General features: G+C 45.2%; 3 protein-coding genes across 3 annotated transcripts; 1 reads left to right on the top strand and 2 right to left on the bottom strand.

The window, feature by feature from the left end:
* Positions 1-15,582: 15,582 nt before the first annotated feature.
* Positions 15,583-16,465, bottom strand: PtA15_4A144 (uncharacterized protein; the record flags this gene model as incomplete). The annotated part of the gene is made up of 2 exons (XM_053167998.1): positions 15,583-15,902; positions 16,219-16,465. The coding sequence occupies 2 exons, from the start codon at positions 16,463-16,465 to the stop codon at positions 15,583-15,585; spliced, it is 567 nt and encodes a 188-aa protein (XP_053019251.1).
* Positions 16,466-18,064: 1,599 nt separating this feature from the next.
* Positions 18,065-18,280, top strand: PtA15_4A145 (uncharacterized protein; the record flags this gene model as incomplete). Its single annotated transcript, XM_053167999.1, has 1 exon — positions 18,065-18,280. The coding sequence occupies one exon, from the start codon at positions 18,065-18,067 to the stop codon at positions 18,278-18,280; it is 216 nt and encodes a 71-aa protein (XP_053019252.1).
* Positions 18,281-19,105: 825 nt separating this feature from the next.
* Positions 19,106-21,700, bottom strand: PtA15_4A146 (uncharacterized protein; the record flags this gene model as incomplete). The annotated part of the gene is made up of 11 exons (XM_053168000.1): positions 19,106-19,209; positions 19,365-19,486; positions 19,588-19,663; positions 19,746-19,843; positions 19,946-20,082; positions 20,189-20,328; positions 20,422-20,779; positions 20,881-21,043; positions 21,198-21,391; positions 21,470-21,548; positions 21,612-21,700. 11 exons carry the CDS (start codon positions 21,698-21,700, stop codon positions 19,106-19,108), a joined length of 1,560 nt encoding a protein of 519 aa, XP_053019253.1.
* Between the last annotated feature and the right edge of the window lie 36 nt (positions 21,701-21,736).

The raw sequence follows: 21,736 nt of genomic DNA on the forward strand, positions 1-21,736 counted from the left end.
TGAAGCTCCCATGCTGAAATTTTGGGCATCACCCCACGCCATAAAAGGGGTGTGCTACTGTGCCTCTAATTTGGTGGATTTCCTACTAAGGAAATCTACCAAAACCTTAGCTACGGTGCCCCAAAGTGCGCCAAATATTCACAGCACAGACTTAAATAATCTCTCTATAAATGGTTAGCTTATGGGCAGTACTCTACTAACGGAAATTAATTTGGAGGGGGTGGCGGCCTCCGCCACAGTTAATAGTGGCTCCACCTCAGTTGATAGTGGCTCTGCCACAGTTAACAGTGCCTCCGGCACATTTAACAGCGCCTCCGCCACAGTTAAAAGTGGCTACGGTTAATAGTGGCGGAGGCGCTGTTAACTGTGGCAGAGCCACTATCAACTGTGGCGGAGCCACTATTAACTGTGGCGGAGGCCGCCACCCCCTCCAAATTAATTTCTGTTAGTAGATTACTGCCCATAAGATAACCATTTATAGAGAGGTTATTTAACTCTGTGCTGTGAAATTTTGTCGCACTTTGGGGCGCCGTAGCTAAGGTTTTGGTAGATTTCCTTAGTAGGAAATCCGCCAAATTAGAGGCACAGTAGCACACACCTTTATGGCGTGGGGTGATGCCCAAAATTTCAGCATGGGAGCTTCAGGGTGTATTCTGCGCGCTGTGAAAATTCGGGGGGCTTTGGGCCTCCCAGTGAGAAGATATAAATTTTTTTCTTTTTTTTTCATCAATTTTTGCGAAATTAATTTTCCGACTCCCATTTGGGATGGCGGAATTGATTTTCCGACTCCCAAATGGACCCCGGACCAAAATTGGGTCCTGATGACCCGCGGGAGACGTCCAGAAGCGGTCTCCGCGACGTCCGCAACATTTGGGAGTTGGAAAATTAATTTCTGGGAGTCGATTTTTCAAGACCCTACATTAAATACAACGGATGCTAACCAGACATAGCAGAAATTCATTGACCTGTAATTGTATGCTTGTTATCTTACTTGATATCTGCTGCTCTACGCACAGATATTGTAACTGCCTTCAAAAAATGGCTCTCCCCCGGTGCAATATCAATATTGCAGCGCCGTGACCAGTGAGGATAGCAATAATGGCCAAAACAATTTATGTTAATGTTAAATTATGTGTTACCATAGCAATAACTACCCACCGTTGTTTTCAGCCTAAAATTTGAGAAACTGATGGCCAGTATGTGTGTCCCAACCCACAAGGGATTTTATAATCAATGTTGGCTAATCAAAGCATAGGTAACATTCAGAATTGAATCAATGACAAAAATCATGTAAGGAAAGCTTAACTTAGGTGCTGTCTAATCAAGTATATTCTTAATTCCCTATTTGAGTACACCACACTGCAAGAAAAACTCTAGAAACTGCTTGCAGTTGAGATGCAGCAAGGTTCAACCAAGCTTCAGCTCAAGCTGGGGTCAAGCACCCAAATTCCGTGCTGGTGCAACTTGAGTGTGTACCTTGTTCAGCATCTCAATGTTGAACATGCTGTAGTGCTCATGCAGTAGTCTGAGGCAAACGAGCATCCCCCTGAGCACCCTTTCATTTTCCTTTATTAAACAATCCATAAACCATTGAATCCAGCCAGAATAACATAAAAAGGGTATGTACGCATGAAAGGGGTATGTATATACAGATGAAAAAATATGTATGCATGAAAGGGGAATGTGAGGAGGTGTATTAACACATAAGAGGGATATGTACACATGATGAAAGGGGTATTTATGCATGAAAGGGGTATTTATGCATGAAAGGGGTATTTATGCATGAAAGGGGTATTTCTGCATGAAAGGGGTATTTATGCATGAAAGGGGTATTTATGCATGAAAGAGGTTTGTGCAGAAGGGGTATTTGCACATGAAAGGGATATGTAAACATCAAAGGGGTATGTAAACCTGAATGATAAAAGGGGTATTAAAAGGGATCTAAAAAACTCAAAGGGGACATGCAAGCATGAAAGGGTCATGAACACATGATGAAAGGGGTATGTACACATTGTGAAAGGGATACATGCACATGAAAGGGATATACACGCATGAAAGGGGCATGTGCACATAAAGGGCTATGTACACATTATGAACGGGGTGAATGCATACAAAAGGGATATATGCACATGAAAGGGGTATGTGCACATTAAAGGGGAATTCGCACAGGTATCAACTCCTGCACTTAGTTTTTTGTACCTTAGACTCACTCAGACAATGTGCATGGAATCAACCAGTGCTTGATTCTTGCATGAGGCACAGCTTGCCTTGAGCTCTTGGATCTCAACTGCAAGCAGTTTCTAGAGTTTTTCTTGCAGTGTCACAGCCTAAAAAACAACACCAGAATTGGCACACACAAGAGAGACTGGGTTGATGAATAAGATAGTGGGAGAAGGAAGGGATCTAATCTGGGCTCTCTGAGGACCAGAAAAAGATCTACAAACATTTGTAAGGATTGAATTGGTTCTATGATTACAAAAATGAATTGGGTGATAGGACCTGGAAGGTCCAGCGTGGTGAAAGGGGTGATAGAGAAATATTATGTACAGATACATATATATTTTATCTCAGCAAGCCACAAGAGCGGATTTTGAAAGTAAATGAATTGAATCTCTGCATGGTGTGGAGCTACTCAATGGGGAGAATAGAGCTTGGAAGGGAAATGGATAGCAACACTAGTAATAATGTAAGCTATGCAAGGGTGCTGATGAGGCTGCCTTCCTGACTAATGCTGAGGGGATGAGAGTAACACTAAGAAAAAGAAGAAAAGGTGTGGCTGATTTCTACTTGATCTTAGGAGCTAGTACTATGAGCTGACTACTGCCTACTGAAGGTGAGAGGGTTGGAGCAATGGTTGAAGGGGGAAAGCAATTGGAAATGATTCAATGGCAATGGGTTGATGAGAATGGGCACTATAATTTCTGTATCTAAAATTATCTATAAATTCTGCATAGGCTGGCTAGGGTCTCCTCTGCTGGGGTACAAGTGAGGGGGGAAGGACAGTTCTTATATGAAGGAGGGATGAGCACAGACAATGAGGAATTCTGGCTATGGGAATATAGACTGTACAAATGGGGAAAGGTTCTGGCTATGGGAAGAAAAGACTGTACAAATGGGGAAGGTGATGTGAACATAGTAACAACTTGTAATGATGAGCACTACTGAAAAGAGGTAAGCACAGATCCAATGATGTAATGTGTACAATAGGCATAGTACATAATGAGTAATGTATGTAAAGGGTTTAGTATGTGAGAAAGTATCTGTAAAAAGAATGTGATGTAATGATTCAACTAAGTTACTTTTGAAATGAGTGTTGTAACTAAGGAAGACTGTAAGGTTTCTGTAAGTCTTATATCCTCTATAACTATTGAACCATTAAAAATAAAGGGGTACTATGTATGAGTGACTGTAGGTGAAATGAGGAGTAGAATCTGAATATGCAATAATAATGAGGTATTTGTGAAGTGTTGATGAGGTAATAGGCAATGTAATGATGAATATATGTAAAAGAAGATAATAAAATACTACTTATGGTTTGGAATGGAGCACCACATCCTCCCCCAACTTATTGTCTGTCCCCAGGCAATGCACCAAAGAGAAAGGTGATCCAGAAAGAGTTGAAGAATGTTGAGTCCAAGAGTCCAAAGTCCAAAGTCCAGTGTTCCTCCTCCAAAGGTGAAATCCAAAGTCCTGAGTAGTAGTCCAAGTCCAGAGTCCAGTATCCAAAAGAAGGTCCAATTATCAATGAGGGGTGAATGTTAAAGAAGATCTAACTCTGCTGAAGGCAATATCCTTGAGACAGACACATATTAGACTAAATTCCATTCTGAAGAATACAATAATTTTCCTGTCTAACTGAGGCCAATGGAAGAATGCAATGATTGATGATGATTGATGGGGTTGATAATTGTAATTTCTGAAGGTTGTGAATGATTTGGAGTTGAATGACTGAATTTTTGAAGTGTCTGAATATATAATGTAAAGTTCTGTGAAGAGAATTTGAAGTCCAGAGAGGTTGATAAGTTTTCCAAAGAGTGTTATTGTTCCAATTGGGTGGTTTATGAGCTGCAATGTGTTGGAAGAAATTGATTATAATGGTGAATGAATGAGTGATTGGATTGATGGTTGAATAATTCCTAGAATACAGGGTGAAGATGATGAAGAAATTCCAATATTGAGGTGGTTGGATGTCCAGTAATTGCTATGGGATGGTAAGGAATGATGATGGATGATTGGATTGATTGATGGAGGATTGAATTATTGATGGATGAATGAATGATTGATTGATGAGGGAATGAATGATTGATTCCATGATGGGGAACCAGATATACTATCAAGGGTCCAAATCCAAAATAAGAAGCCAAAGGAAGATGGAGTCCAGTTATAATATCAAGGGTCCAAATCCAAGAGAAGAATCCAAAGGAAGATGGAGTCCAGAGTGGTGGGAAGTCTAAATCATAAGATAAGAGGAAGGGTATGCCTAGCAACTGTCCAAGAACTCCAGAAAATCCAGTTTGGCATATAACTATTTCTGAAGGAAACTGATGACTGATCCAAGGGAAGAATGAGGGGTCCAGATTCAGGGGATAGAAATTGAAGGGGATGTTGATGTATGAAAGATGTGAAGTGATGCAAAAGTCTGGAAGATATGATGTTTAATGATGAAAATATCCTGAAGGGTAAATGATGTTTGAAGGTTGCTGATCAGAAGTGTTGATGGAAAAGGATGTGATATGAACTGGAAAGAATAATAATCAAGAAGAGATGATGAAAAAAAAGAAGAAGTAATGGATGTGTGGGAAAGGAAAAGTGATATAGTGACCAATAGTGGCTGAGTTGGTGAGGGTTTCAATTCTTGAAGTGGCTAGGTCCAGTGTTCTATAAGGGAAAAGATGTGAACTGAGATAGTGTACAACAGAGGCTGAGTTTGTGAGGGTTTTAATCCTTGATATGGCTAGGTCCAGTATCCTCTAAACTATATAAAAGGTGAAATTGTATGGGAGAAGGATCCAGTGAGATGATGAGTGAGGTGCATGATGAAGAGATTTTTAGAAAAGATGATGAAAGAAATATGCAGGAAAAGTCTAATCAGAAGAGGGAAATATGTAGGATGAGGTGATTCAGATGGAAGAGGAACAGGAAGGATGAGTTGTTGAAGATGAGTTGATTTGTTTGTTTCCAATGAGGTTTGGTGATGTCTCTTCTGATGGTTTATCTGATTTGAGGTTGATATTCTAAGATGCATATAAAAGGGGTTAAGTTATATGGAGGAATGGATGAAATGATGAGGGGATGGAAGGATTTTTTATAGATGAAGAAGGAAAAGATGTGGGATGAGAAGGTTATCCATGAGATGGAATTTATGAGGTGGTTATTCATGCCCCCTTGGGTCCATAAGCTTGTTGATTTTTCTGGATGAGGATGAGAATGATATATGAAAGTGGGATGAAAGGATTTGTAGATGAAAAGGAAAAAATGTAGGATGTAGGGTGATGTTGTCCTATGTATCTCTCTGGGTGATTCTTTTTTTTTTTTTTTCTTTGATGGAAGTGATGAAGGTATTGATATATGGCAGAAAATTATGAGGGATTGTTGATTCTTGCAGTTTTCCTGTTTCCGGGCACTGATCTGTATCCATGTAACAGGTCACGTGCTGCAGCGAGTCCATTGCGTAGGTCGCGCGCAATCCAATAACGTATAAAGTAGCTATTTTCTGTATTATGGTGTCGAGATCCGGCTAAAAACAGAGAGAAAAGGGAAGAAAAGAAAGAAAAAAGGGAAGAAACTAAACTGGGTCGTGCACCAGAGTTGAAATTGAGGAAAGAAAGAGAAAAGAAAACCTATCCGGGTCGCGCACCGGCGTCAAAATTGGGGAAAGAAAGAGAAAAGAAAACCTATCCGGGTCACGCACCGGCGTCGAAATTGGAGAAAGAAAGGGAAAAGAAAACCTATCCGGGTCGTGCACCGGCGTCGAAAATTGTCATGAGAAAGAAAATCGGGTTTTAAAGGGAAACTAGTGGACAGATTTGTTTAATTTTTGTATCAAAAAAAAGGTGAAGGTATGGCGGTTTGATTGAGCTAACAATCAGCCCAAAATGTCGAGCACGGAAGTTTTTGCAGCGTTTGGAATGTGACAAAGTAGGTGCCTATTGAATCCAACCAAGCAAAGATAGCAGAAATAGACGCTAATATCTCCTGAGCTATTTGTGGGCTAATGCTAATTTTGGTATTGAATGAAAGAGGGGATCCTGGCAAACGTTTCGAGCATACAATATGACCATAATGGTGAGTATAGAGGCGCTTTTGTGGTGGATGAAGTTTGGACAAATTTTTGCTAGCAGGGAAGATGCATTTCCTAGAGAACTGCTTGGTAGCAAGCCTCATGAGAAAAATGATCCAATCCGAGTATGCGAATGGCTTCATAGTATCTGTTAGAAGGAAATTTCTTTTCGTTCATCTGCTGGCGCCGCTAATCAAGAGGATATGAGAACAACACTCCACTTCGGGTCGTACACAGTTGAGAAATGCTGTTGAGACTTCAAGTGTGAAGGCCTCGGACTCGTTCCAAAAGAAGAAAAGGCTGGTCGCAAACTGCTCGCGTTTGAGTTAGAGCCTTACATGCCTCCTATATTTATAATTCCAGGTAGTCTGAAGGGAAATCCGTCGTCATTCGTCCTCCTATCGCGTCCTAGCCAGTCAACTACATCGTCATTTGCTATTCCTCCTGTATCCAACAAGTCAATCATTTCTGCACCTCCAGAGACCTTCGAGACCTTCGCGCGAATCCTGGACACTAGAAAGCACTGATTAGATGTCTTTTTCTTAACCACTGACCACCAAGATTTAGATCCCAATCTGTAGATTTCTGATATTTTCCTGTGGTTTGAAGCTGGATGGGGTGAAGAAAGTTGAATAGGTTGGTCCACTGAGTTGATTTCTTTTGGTGTTAGAGGAGTGAAGGCTGAGCCAGGGTGATTTATGTTTGATTGAATATTGATTTTCCAGTTCTGAATGTTGGGTAGGATAATTGGTGCAACAGAATCCTGTCCAGGTGAGTCCTCTCTAGCAGTGAGTTCCAATCCAGGTTGATAAGCCAGCTCCTCAGATATGAAATTTTCCATTAATCCAGTTTCCTGTAGGGGTTTTCCAATGAAGTTGTTGTCCATGTGAGGAGGCAGGAATTTTCCATCTGTGAGGGCTGCAAACTGTTTGGTGAGAGTATCCAATTGTTGTTGCAAGGGAGTGGCTTCTGCAGGTTTGGAAGGTTTAACTATAGAGGGAGAAGGTTTTCTGGTGGTGGCAGGTGAGTTTTCCTTGGCATTTGGGGTGTCTGTCCTATTGAGTCTCCTCCTGTTGATAACTGCTACTGATTTGACCTTCTTAACTCCTTTAATGATGGGTTCCTGGTACCTTGGCATGGCTGGTTCTCTGTCTAAGAAGTGAGTGTTGGAACTGGTGGAGTGTGTTGAATGGTCCCTTTGGCGCTTATATCTGGGAAAATGAATTGGAATACCTAGGTCCTCTGATTCTTCTGACTGTTGATTGTTGTCCCTGTAGGATCCATAACTGGGTATAGCAGGAGGTGCCATGCCTTGGTGATACATAGTTGGAATAGCTGAGTTGAATTTAAATTTAGAGGTGTTGAAAGTTGATAATAGCTGTGCTGAGAGTTTTTTTTACTGATGGTTGGAATAAATTCTAGAAGCAGGAAGTTGGCTTATAATGAAAGCATATGAGAAGTGTAGGTAAAATAGTATGTAGCTGATGGTAAAAGTGTTACTAGAGCTGAAGATATCTGAGGTATAGAAAAGCCACTGTTGGGACACCACTTGTGGAACTACTCAATGGGGAGAATAGAGCTTGGAAGGGAAATGGATAGCAACACTAGTAATAATGTAAGCTATGCAAGGGTGCTGATGAGGCTGCCTTCCTGACTAATGCTGAGGGGATGAGAGTAACACTAAGAAAAAGAAGAAAAGGTGTGGCTGATTTACTCTTGCTGTTTCTTCAAGAACCTGGCCCCTTGGGGCCGCAAGTTGGGTCGCGGCGAAGCCGCGTTTGGCGGTGGAGCCGCCCAATCAGTAGGAGCAGGAATTTTGCGGCGAAGCCGCCCGCTCCGTTGGAGCAGCAATTTTGCGGCGAAGCCGCGGGGCGGGGTAGAGCTGATGCTTGGCCCCTCGAGGGCTGGTGCTTGAAGAAGTTTGGGGCTGAGCTGATGCTCTGGGTTCAGACGCCAATGCGCACAAACAAATTTTGATGGCTAGGAAGGCTTACGCTGATGCGCTGCAGCCTTAGCAGACCAGGGGCATTTTGTGGTGAAAAGAAGAGCCCTATTTAAGCTAATCAGAAAGTCCTCGCAGCTACTGTATCCCGGTCCTCCCACAGAATTGTAACATGGGGTCATCTCCGATGAAGTCATGCCACGATCAGCCCCAGGACTTTCAATCTGGGTAGTGACCGCGAGTCCGCTCATTTGCTCGCACTTAGTCACGGGCTGCCGATCCCAGCCCGGCGCTTTTCCCCAAAGGAAACACATGCACCACCTTATGCGGAATATCATTCACGAAGCGTCTGACACCACGTAGTTTCAACTGTCCCTGGCCAGAGAGCCGGGATGAGCCCATACATTATAGACACCAGCCCTCAGAGCCAAGCGACCAAGCATGATTCTTCACCAGCGTGCCGGTGCATACAACGCAGCTTAGCAGATAAAATCCTGCTTGGCAAGCAGGTGCTGGGTAGCTGCTCTCTGGAAAGGTGTCCTCAACGGCAAGAACATTGCCAAGGAGGAGGCTGCTCCGGCAAGCAGGTCTTTTCACTGCTTGCTGGGGAGGAATCTTTGTTGGAATCATCCCTGGCAAGCGGATCCCCACTCGCCCAGGAGGATTCCTCCTGTCCGAGGACCTTGCACCTGCTTGCTGAGAAATCTTCCTCAACAAGCAGGTACAAGTCATTGGGGGAATGGAAGAAAATCAATCCCGCCAAGTACAAAGGTGTACCTGTTTGGAAAGCCCCCCCGGAAAGCAGTTACCATTTTTAACTGCTTGGAGGAATCTTCCTTGGAATTGTGCCCAGCAGAACAATCCCCAAGTAATATGTACATGTAACCGCTTGCCCAAGATGATTCCCAGACCTTGGCAAGCAGGTGTAATTTTTATGCCCAAGAGGAAGCCTTCCGGGCAAGCAGGCAAATCCATCACAAGGTCCTGCAACATTCCACGTCAAAGGTATCAACAGGTTTGAAGCAAGGAAAAGACACAAAAATGATGGGCCCGGTATATTTTCCCACTGTCAATAAAGGCCAGAAATATTACCTTTGTCTGCTACTGTTACACTGACAAGGTATCACTAGCTTCAAAGACATGGACACAATCAACGGAGGGACCTATGACACTTACTGGAAAACAGCAGAGGTCCTCAGACTTGCATTGCTGCCAATGCTGGCACAAAACCGCAGGCTGGCAGACAGGCAAAGCCCTACATCATTTTTTCTGCATCCTACTTATCCACAGCCCACTCTCAAACCCTCAAGAATTTTTCAACCACATTGCTGTTGAGCTCTTGGATGACCTGCCGCACCAACTCCAAACAGTCTACCGGGTTGAAAACCCCTCAGATCAACTTCACATCTTGATCTGCTACTACCTACTGGCAAGGAAGCCTCAGAAGAGTGGAAAAGCTCTTGCCGGTGTTGGACTCCATACCCCCGCCGCTGGGGAGGGGGACTTATTGAAAGCACTATGCATGAAGAAGATCTCTGGTAAGCGGAGTGTGCGGACCTATTCCAAAAAATGTGCCAAACCCTGAACCATAAAAAACGGATCATTGTTGAATTAGCTGTGCATTTGGCAGAAGCAAATTCTGCCAGCATGCTATATGTGGATGAGCCCAGTGGGTGTGGCAAAACCTACACAATGAATACTATTATCCATTCCCTGAAAGCCATGTGCATCCCCGCAGTAGTGGTTTCATCCTCAGATGCTGCTTCACTCATGTCAGTCAATGGCTCCACTGTCCACTCCCGGCTCAAATTTCCAATAGTAATCTACTCAACCAGCACCTTCATGTTTGCCCTTTGATCTCAATGCGATGAGGTATTGAAAGAGGCAGGTGTGATCACATGAGACAAGGTTTCAATGCAACACTGACATGCTGTTGATGTGGTTGCAGAGACCGCTTTCTTCAAGATCTTACGCAAGACGGCCAACCTTTTGGTGGCAAGTTAGTCATATTGGGGAGGGGGGGATTTCCAACAGACACTCTTGGTTGTGCGCAAAGGGACTATCTTTGACCTGGAGGCAGCCTTCATGATCACCTCATCTCTATGGGCCCATGTTATCAAGTTCTCCTTGACCAAGAACTTGAGGCTGAGTGGTGGTTCAGACTCTGCACTGACAGAGCTGAATGCTTCATTCTACCGCTGGCTACTGACAATTGGAAACAGTACCGGGCAGCACACATATCATACCCCCCAGACACTTGACTTTGGAGACGTATATGCAAGCCTGACTGAGACAGCTGTTCCCAATCATTTTATAACCACCGTGTACCCCAGTTCACCTCTGCAATCCTGAGATTGAGCCACCAACATCAAATACTATGGCTCACGTGTGATTTTGGTGTTGCTCAACCATCAATGATGTTTGTTCGCGGTGCCTGCCCGGGAGATTTGTTGAATTCCTCGCAATTGACGCCATGGCCACCAATATGAATGGGATCAATGAAGAGGAAGCAGTGACAGAAGAAGTCCCCCACTATATGTTCTTGATCCCCGGCCTGCCAGAATCAACCCTCCAAATCAAGTTTGCCATACTCATAATCCTGCTCCACAACCTTGACCTGGGAGCGGGACCAGACTATTGATAGATGAGATTGCCCCCGGTGGGTTCAAGTGCAGCATACTTACCAGATTGCATGTCAGCTCTATGTGCACCATCCCCAAGATCAAACTTATCCACGAAGCTAATGCCTCTAATGGAGTATTGTTCAGTTGGTTCCAATTCCTGGTTGCAATAGCATTTGCGCTCACAATCAACAATTCCCAGGGCCAATCACTTGCGCAAAGGTCATGGTGTACCTCCCATACTCTGTTTTCAGCCATGGCCAACTGTATGTTGCCCTCTCCCAGGTAACATCCATCACGGCTCTCTCAATAGGGATTGTCACACAGCCAACACAGCCCAATTCCAAAATCAATTTTTTTAACCTTGACGTGATCAGGAGGTGCACAACTCACCAGCACAAGCTTGAGTGAACCAGAGATCAGGATTCTTTGCACATGTATATACAATATGGGCCTTCAATGCTATGTTATACAATTTATTTCTTCGGGGGCCCAAGGATCATCCTGGAGCCAAATTGACCCCAGTTGCTCTCATCCATACCCTTACCCCTTTTCCTATCACTGATCGCGCGGCGTTTGCGCCGCGTTTTCCCCTAGTTTCTACTTGATCTTAGGAGCTAGTACTATGAGCTGACTACTGCCTACTGAAGGTGAGAGGGTTGGAGCAATGGTTGAAGGGGGAAAGCAATTGGAAATGATTCAATGGCAATGGGTTGATGAGAATGGGCACTATAATTTCTGTATCTAAAATTCTCTATAAATTCTGCATAGGCTGGCTAGGGTCTCCTCTGCTGGGGTACAAGTGAGGGGGGAAGGACAGTTCTTATATCCACTAACGCCTCCGTGGCGCTCAGTGGTGTAAGACACAACGGGGGGGGCGGCGCTCAAAGAGCTCGTGCGCCTGCGCGGCGTCTATCTGGCCGCTCCCCCCGATGCAGGTTTCTGCACCTGACACAGTTGGGACTAGGCTATGCTTGGGGCTCTACCGTACCGGGAGCCCCTGTTTGGCGGCCTAAAATGCCTACTGTGTGTGGGACCAAGGGAGGAGGAGTTTTCCCCGACGCGCCAGAGATGAGATACTCAGTCGGACCGGGAATCTCCTCCGAGCAAGGCAGAAACCTAGACTGCCAGGGAGTGGGGTTCGAGGCGCTAAGCCCATCTGCTCCGGCTCTCCGGGAGCCTGAGCCTCGGTGGCGAGAACCCCCCACTCCTGGAGTGACGGAGTAACTGTGTCCTCTTGTCCAGCCTATCTGTCCTCTGCTTGCGTGTCCTATCACACTTCTTGGTTGTATTGCACTGTTCTTGGATTGAGGAAAATTTACAGTAAAAATTTTTGCCTTACTGATCTCCTAAAAAATTGGTTCCACTGTTGTGAACCACCTTATTAAGTCTTCTGGCAATAAGAGCTGTACGTTATGTTTTGGTAGGTGACCTGATGTGATGCCTCTCAACAGGGTGTCTGCCCGATTGTCCTCTGACCGGACCCGATTCGCTACTATATCTACCTGAAGTTCGATGAGGAGGGACCTTATCTTCTTCCATTCCTCATTAACCCAACGGTCTTTGGATTTTTTATTGTGAACCAAGTTTTCCGATGTCGTATTATCGGTCCAAACTACTAGGGTTCTTCCTTGTTTGACTCCAAGTCTTTTAAGCATCAAAAGGCCCACTCTGATTGCTACTGTTTCTAACCATGCTATGTTTCGTGCTGGTTCTGTCGCTGTCGCCCAGCCATCCGTTACCCGCAGTTGGGACCAGTTGGAGCCAATGAGCACTCCGATCCCAAATGAGGTGGATGCGTCGCCCACCCAGTTTATCTCCGTCGGTTCCGGGTCTTGTACGAGCCTCATGTTCGTGAATGATTGCAACGTGTCTAGCCAGAAGTGGAGATCTTCTACTGCGTCCGGAGGCGTGTAACGTGGGGCGGCCAGATTTCTCCAATTCTTTAACCAGCGATAGATGGAGTTCAGGTAGCAGCTCAGCTGTGGCAGGAGGAGTGCCACATGGTTAAGTCGCCCTGCTAAGACTTTGATATGATTATAAGATGACTGGTGATCTTTCTTCAAAAAGACTTTGATCTGTTCTATTCTTTCTGTCAGTTTCGCTTCGGGGAGTCTGACTGTTTTGTCGGATCCATTCCATATGAATCCAATGAAATTCTGCTCTGTTTCGAATGGTGTGAATTTAGTCTCGTTTGTCTTCACTCCCAACTCATTCAATCGCGAAACTATCTCGTCCATTGTCGTTGTAGATTCGTGAGTTTTGATGAATAAATTGTCATCTACCCAACGAAAAACCTCCAGCACATCAAATTCGTGTTTCATTAAACATTTCCACGCGTCAGCCGGCCTCCCAAAGGAACCGCAGCCCGCCACACCACCGAAAGCTATTCTCGTATCGAGAAGTATCTTGTCGTCGAAATCCTTGATCATCAAGTATGGCCATTGATCCGGCGCTGTGGGGATTTGGCAGTATGCCTTCTCCCAATCGAATATTGCTAATTTCACTGGTTGTTTTAACCGCCTGAAGAAACTAGAGACTCGTCTGAAATCATCCCATGTTGTTTTGAAGTCGTCCGCTTTGACGAACGAGTTCACGGACGGTACTGAGGGATCGTTCCTTGGATAGGATAAGTCGTTTATCGGACGGAGCGAGCCGTCTCCGTTTGTTACCGCTCCCATTGGGCTTGTTCTGAAAAAGGGAAACACTCGGTTTACCTCTTCCGGTTCGAACGGACCGAACATCCTCTTGGTGGTTAGTTCCTTCTGGATTGATGCCTCGATCTTCTCTCTTGCTTTCAACGCGGACGAGTGGTTTGGGGGCGTATAGTGTTTAAGGTCTTTTATCCTGTGGTTTGGGATGCCTTGATGGAAACCTTGTCGAAAACCGCTGACTACGTCGCTGAACTCCTCAAGTAGGCCCGCACTCTTCAGACCGGCCTCCCATTTCCCTATGTCCATCTCACACCTTACTGTGGTTGGCCAGTTGGGTGGGCGATCTCGATTCTCGCTTTGTTTGGTTGAGCCTCTCTCTAGCGACACTTCTACCCTTCCGGGGGGGGAACATAGGATAAACTAGGCATTGGGCTTGATTGCATGATACCGATGTTTTTTGGAGATCAGAAAGGAGAAAAAAAAAAAAAAAAAAAAAATGGAAACAACATGGGTCAATCTATGATCGATTGAAAAAATAACACAACCGTACAAATCTCTCATTTTGAGGGGAAACTAAGCTCGGTGGAGGATTCTCATGTGTTTTGGCTGAACTATGCTTTAAAGAACGTTTTGGAAAAATAAAAGATGGTCCCTACTTAGGCTGGCTCTGCGACGCCGTTGGACTATTTGTGACAAGAGAAAAAAGAACCGGAAAGGAGAAAACAAAAATCATATAACCATTAGCTTGTGGCTTCGCCGTCTACTATAACGAGTGTCGTACATACACGCTAGGGTCTCTCAACACCATTTGTCCGCCATTGGGGTTTGGTGGATGACTGCTGCCACCTGCGCGTTGGTCCGCGAAGTTCCGGTCGTAGTGATTTCCTCTATAGCCGTTTCTTCCTCGGCCTTTCTGGCGATCTGATCTCTGTGTTTGCCAATTCTTCATTTGGGCAAACTTTGGAAAGGTTTGCTGAGGTATTTGAACCGGGAATTGACTCGGCATGGGGAACTGTTGGTGTAACTGATTTTGGTATTGGAAAACGTGGAATGGGGTTTGGTTTGGTTGGAAAATCTTCGGTTTTGTTTTCAACTGTCCCGACACCGGGTCGTACGCCTCTCTCGGACCTCCCGGAGCGTATGGGTTGTCGCGGAAGTTCAGCTCGTCGAATCTTCTCGCGTCGGCGTATGCTTCTTTGGCAATATCTCGTCTGAACACCGAGATATCCGGTACTCCAGCGCGCCTGTTTCTACTGACTCAATGCGCAAAGGCATTCGTCCGGAGTCTTATATCGTACCTGAGCGCGGCCATGAAGCCGTCTTTCGCTTGGATCCTGTCCGGGTTGGCTTTGTGGAGCAGGTGGCAGCAGTCATCCACCAAACCCCAATGGCGGACAAATGGTGTTGAGAGACCCTAGCGTGTATGTACGACACTCGTTATAGTAGACGGCGAAGCCACAAGCTAATGGTTATATGATTTTTGTTTTCTCCTTTCCGGTTCTTTTTTCTCTTGTCACAAATAGTCCAACGGCGTCGCAGAGCCAGCCTAAGTAGGGACCATCTTTTATTTTTCCAAAACGTTCTTTAAAGCATAGTTCAGCCAAAACACATGAGAATCCTCCACCGAGCTTAGTTTCCCCTCAAAATGAGAGATTTGTACGGTTGTGTTATTTTTTCAATCGATCATAGATTGACCCATGTTGTTTCCATTTTTTTTTTTTTTTTTTTTTTCTCCTTTCTGATGGATCAACAGCCATCCGGCAAATCTCGGGAAGTGGTAAATGTCTCTTAAGGACTCGTGGAAGCCCCTGTGATTCAAGGTACGACTGCTCCCATTCGCTCGGGTATTTTAAACCTGTGTAGCGGCTAATATAACCAAGGTAAGTTGCTTTGCGTTTTCTCTTCTGGTTCGTTACAATCATTGCTCACTCTTTATCTGTGGATCCATCTTCCGACCTCGACTTCTTTTCTGCTTGGTGGATGATGGCTGCATCCTGCCAACCCTTGTTGAAGATGGTTAAAGGTAGCGGACCTAAACTCTCGGATTGAGTGTTATTAGTTACGAGAAAAATAATTGGTTTCGATTTAGAATCTTATGGATGGCTCGCCTTTAAGTTCTTTCATGTTTCGATCGAAGAACGGAGGGAGTCCTAAACCTAAAAAGGTGTTCACGCCCTGGACCATGAAAGTCACACCTCCCTCTTGGAAGTCGTCTTCGTCCTCGGTTGGGTCTCGGGCTCTTTTCGGGGTCACCGCTACCGTCGCTGCAACCTGGTCGGACTCTGACTCCTCTGCAAGGATGTTCATGATGCGTTTGACTTCTTCGGTATTGCCCGCGGTTTGGGCTATGAGCATCTCCTTTAACAGCTGTTTCTTCGACTTCTTCTCTTCTGCTCTCGCAGTACCTGTGGAGAGTTGTCGCGGTGGATGATAATAAGGACGGAGAAGTTTCACGTGAGTCTACTACTTCTATCTATCTATCAATCTGCAAGGGAAAGGATGGTCTACGGGATTGGGAGTGGGAGTTGTTTGGGTCAGGGGAAGCGGATTGATGTTGTTCTTGTTTGTCGATATGTCGACTAAGGGGCTATGAGTTTAAGGTCTGGTTATCTTAGGGAGGGGGGGGGTTGGAATCAATGGTGATTGTAGTAGTACGGACGGGTATGGAGTGGGGTTTGGAGTGGTAGGATGATTATTTTGAGTTTGTTTGAGCGGTCATACCTGCCTTGGTTTCTCTTAGGAGATCGGTGATCACGTCACCTTCCTGGCCTTTGTCATCATCTTCGGACGATTCAGGGTTTGCGTTCTTCCCTCTAGCTTGTGCTTTACTGGCTACGGTAGATAAGCAAGGAGTCTTCTTGTTTGCAATCGTCCTGCTCTGGGCAGCGCCCGGCGGATTTGATGACTGGGTACCTGGCCCTGCGCCTAGGCTCGCAACTATGGCGGTCAAACTATCATCTGCAGACATTCTGAGTTGTTATCGGTATAGCTTCTAACAGAACTTTGTGTACGGTGAAATGATAGCTTGTTTCTAGCAAAAAAGAAATTCAGGATACGTAGTCTCCTGAAGATGAGTAGCGAAACCGAAGTGGGAGCTAGGAGAAACAATCTCTAGCTTCACTTCTTTCGCGGTCTTGGTCTTCTTAAAGGAAGCCAAGACGCACAGACTCCTCTCTAGCCTGGGAAACTCTCGGCCGGAGCTGCTCTCTTCACGCGCTAATGTCTAGCCTTCGGCTAGTCCGGTCGGCACAGCATGATGTCGCCTACAGCTCCAATGCAGTAGAGTCTTGCCCGAAGTGCGAGACTCTCGTGCCGAAGTCACTGGCTCACCTCCGGCTGCGTGGACACCGGGGACCTCTGAGCTACGCTCTACCTGTCACCTAACATGAAGGAGGGATGAGCACAGACAATGAGGAATTCTGGATATGGGAATATAGACTGTACAAATGGGGAAAGGTTCTGGCTATTGGAAGAAAAGACTGTACAAATGGGGAAGGTGATGTGAACATAGTAACAACTTGTAATGATGAGCACTACTGAAAAGAGGTAAGCACAGATCCAATGATGTAATGTGTACAATAGGCATAGTACATAATGAGTAATGTATGTAAAGGGTTTAGTATGTGAGAAAGTATCTGTAAAAAGAATGTGATGTAATGATTCAACTAAGTTACTAATGAAATGAGTGTTGTAACTAAGGAAGACTGTAAGGTTTCTGTAAGTCTTATATCCTCTATAACTATTGAACCATTAAAAATAAAGGGGTACTATGTATGAGTGACTATAGGTGAAATGAGGAGTAGAATCTGAATATGCAATAATAATGAGGTATTTGTGAAGTGTTGCTGAGGTAATAGGCAATGTAATGATGAATATATGTAAAAGAAGATAATAAAATACTACTTATTGTTTGGAATGGAGCACCACAATGGTCATCATCTGGCCTTTTTGTGTCAGAGTGGTTAAAATGATTGTTGAGTATCTGATTACACTATGAAATAAAGGAAAACAATAAATCTGCATTGGCAAGTTGAACAGGTTATCAAGCAAGACGGTAGCAGATAGGGGGTGAGAAAAGGAAATGCTTTCCAAGCCCATTAATTTCATGACAAGGTTATCAGCAGCCCAATGCTCATTTTTTCTACACATCCCAGAAATATTCAGAAGCTTCTTGATCCCAAGAGACAGCCAAACATTTTATCGGAATCCTGCTTGATCCATCAAATTCATTGCTCTCAAGAAAAATCCCTGTTGCTAAACAAAGCCACCTCTTTGATCACTATCTCCAGGGCCCGCAGCATGTTGATTGAAGGGACCCAAGTATCTCCTGCAAACGTATCAGACATGCCCATATCTTGTCAAATTGTCCGGCTTGATGGGGTTGATGACACTAACAACCTTTTCCCCTTTGGTGGGATGCTTTCTGGTTCCAGAGTGGTGATGGCAGCCCCAGGACGGCGCGGGCTAGGTCGGGGCTCCCGAGTCCCGCCCCCGCCAGCCTCGATCAGGCAGCCTGATGCCGGAGAGCAATCTACCTCGTTTCGTCCTCCCACAACACCTCACAAGTATGCTTCGTTTCCCGACTTCGATCCCTCTCAGACCAGCCGAGTTTAATGAGTTTAAAGAAGCGATTCTCTCTCAGAAGAATTCTCAAGACACGGGACCAGCACCACCCCAATCGTCGAGCGCTCAACCCAACTCAGTCAACCAAGCTGTCGAACGTGAGCGTAAGGAACTCCGTGAGCGCGCTCAGAAGTCGAAGGCCGAGCGTATCGGTCTCTGATTCGCAGTAGACATCCACCCGGCCAAACTCATCGATATCCAAGTCGGCTATGGAAGCTGGAAATATCAAGGAAAACGTGAAACTGGTAAGAAAAATATAACTTAACCTCATTCTTAACAGGTCATGACTAACTCTCGGCTTTCTTCGCGTGGATTTGATCATGTTTTCGCCTTGTCGCGTTACACAGCACCGGCCATGTACGCGTTGTTGGAATTCAGTCGACCTCGTAACACATTGGTCATTCTCCGAACGCATTGCTTCTTCCTCTCGATGATCACTCTTGGTCTCAAAGATTATTCTTCTCGCGGCGTTTATTACAACTACACACCGGGACAGGCTCGTGCAGATCCAGCCCATCAAATAGCGGTCGGGGCTGTGAGAATAGATTGATGGTCAAAATGACCCCATTGTCCTAGTCCGCCAAATACATGACTGAAAGACGTCAAATGAGCGGCGCGGTCAAAATGGCGTCTGAAAATGAGACCTCATGCCCGGCTCTCGTACCACTCATCAAGATCCCCCCGATGCCAACACCCACTCCTTGAGTCCTCATTGAGAGGGGTCCCTTCATTGTCCCTCCTCTTGATGGCCAGATGCACAGGCCAAGAAGAGATTGGGTCAATGAGCACATGTACTCCTTTCAGTGACCGGAACAATCCAGTCATCAAGCGGAGTATGTACTTCTCTTGATGACCGTTCTGTTCCGGTCATCGAGGGGAGTAAACTCCTCTCGATAACCGGAGCAGAGCGGCCATCGAGGGGAGTGTTTACTCCTCCTGATGACCAGAACAAAACTGGCATTGGTGTAATTACTTTTTGGATAAATCATTTGAAGAAGAAAAAATCTACGAGTAATCTACAAAAAGACCAAATAATACCAAGTGAAGTGCAAAAACTAATGGTCATTAGTGGTAAAAATTCAAATGAATCTTAAAAGAAACAAAACATTTATGATGTTATCCAAGAAAAACAAGCACACATGAGTAGGTCAAGTGTGGTAAAAGATGAAAATGGAAATGTCAGTCTTATTCACGAACGTGAAATGCGAGAGGCAAACCGGCAAGATAGAAAGGGGTCACTCAACTATTTTTGCCGGAGATGACAAATCCATGTAAGATTGAGAAATAGAAATGCAAACAAGCCAAACCAATCAAATAAAGATTTTCGATCTTGGTTACAAAAATCAACAGATTTGAAACATTAGGCCTATCGCATACGTATATCCAATAATGGACAGGAAATATTGTCAGTCATTGTGTTATAAGAATAAAAATGAAGGGACGGAAGAGAAGAAACGGGGTGCTAACCTGTGTAAGTTTCTTTTGAATATCCTTGAACATAACCCCAGCCAGATCAAGGTATAAAGTAACTTGATCGGCGTTTCTGAAAACACAAAAAGAAAGACATTTCAGCTGCTTGATTGGATCTCGAAGCCCGAGAGGAGAGAGAGGAAGGAGCTTCTGACCAGTTGGGTTTATCAACAGCGGAAACAAGCCCGATATACCTGCTAGACTAGCAATAAGCCAGGTCCTATAAAGATAATAATCTCGTACTGCAATTAGACTGAAGTGGAGGGAAAACAAAACACCAGTGAACCCCAGTCAATTTTTTTTTGAAAAAAACTAAACCGACAATGTGGTGAGTTGAAATGTGGGATGGGTTTACGTTAGCGGAACAAGGAATAAAAGGGCTGCTTTTTCGTGCACATGCCATCCAAAGAGGAAGGACGTAAAGGCGGCCAGGATTATTGACTTCAAGAACCGGGTGTACGTCGGATCTTGCCATAATTTAGACATGATGATCTGACGGACAGTGGGCGAAAGAGGTCCCCAAGTAAGCAGGGGAATAATCGGGGGTCAGTATTTCACAAATAAACATTAGTCTCAGCCAGGGTTCCTAAAGACTTACGATCATAAATCCTAGGGTGCAACTTAAACAGGTATTAGGAGTGATCGTCGGTAATACTCCAAAGCTCGTATCACCAATTAAGCCTCTTGAAGTAGAATTCAATACAGACGGATCGACAATAATCCCGCGTGATAGCTGGTCTGTATATATGGCGATGGAAGCAAAGAGAACAAGAAATCTCCTGATGAATAAACATATATTTCAGGCCAATCTAAGGCAGACGTCGCACACACATTTGAGCAGGATTCGATCGATTGTGCTATACAAAGCCCAGACGTTTCCGGCCCAATAGGCATGATTGAGGCCCCGTTTGAACGGGAAGAGTCGGTGGATGATCTGGAGGATTCCATCGACGCCGGAGCTGAGCAAAAACGGCCCAAAGCTAGCCGCACAGGTTCCAATGACGATCAATCCAAGTTGGATGAGCCTGACAAACGAAATCCTTGCAGACTTTCCCCGCTGTTTTTTGTCGACCGTGCCCATACAGTGCGCGCGGAATAGGTAGACGAGAAAGGGCGGTGCTAGGTAGATGAAGATATGCTTCAAATTCAAGAGACTTGCAAACAAACCGGCAGATAAACAGAATCTTTTCTAAAACAAAAAAAAATGGAGTCAAAGTAGAAGATTTTTGGTTTGTTTGTTTGGTCTTTCTTGCACTGTGCTTCTTGAGGAAAAGAGGGCAACTAACTTACTTCTCTTGCAGCCCAAATAGACCATAGTAAGATTCCAAGCAGGAATCCGTTGTATTGGAAGTGGATGTGATCGACGATGATTAAGCCTGGATGTAAGAAGAGGGAGGCGGCTGTTGCAAGGGCGATGGTCGCGTTGTGTGGTTCGGAAGGCGTTCGCGTCAATCTGTCGATTCGGTTGGGGGATGTTCCAGTTTATGGGTTGAAGTGGGTCGAAATGAGCGTTACAAGGTCAGAAAGCTTTGGAGTGGAGAGATCAGGGTTTCTAAGGCTGAATCATCGGAGAAGTTTTGATGATCAAGTGGGGAACTGGAACCGACTTGAGCAGGGCTGCGCCTAGGACGAGCTCTGTAAGGATCACTGTTGCTCGTTGAAAGCCCACACAACTCGCTTCCTGGTACCCCAGGTTATCGAGCTCCACGATCTTCGGGTCGACCCGGACGGCGATTCGTGATAACAAGTACTCGAAAAACGCGAAGAACGGAGGGTAGTCCAGTGTCCATCGCGAGGTTTCCTGGGAGGTGATGAGTCAGCACGCGTCTCTCTCCGTTGATTGGTTGAAGGCTTTCAGTGCAGGATGAGAGCTACGTACGTCGTAGTACCATCTGGAGAGCGGTAAAGAGTGCGTGATTGCCAGCCAATTGCGGTGGACCTCGAAGTCAGTCGATCGACTGGGTGCATAGGAGACCATGTCAGCATGTACTTTTTTGGCGAGCAGATCGAGCCCAACTGACTATGTGGGCAGGAGAAGCAGCTTGATGGCCGTCGAGAAGAGCAGGATGTCGCGTTCGCCTGTGCCTAGTTGGGGGATCGCAGTGCCCATCCCGAGTTGAGCCAGCCGCCAAGTTTCCCGGCGTTT

This window comes from Puccinia triticina, chromosome 4A (genome assembly GCF_026914185.1).
Source record: "Puccinia triticina chromosome 4A, complete sequence".
In the NCBI taxonomy this organism is placed as follows: Eukaryota; Fungi; Basidiomycota; class Pucciniomycetes; order Pucciniales; family Pucciniaceae; genus Puccinia; species Puccinia triticina.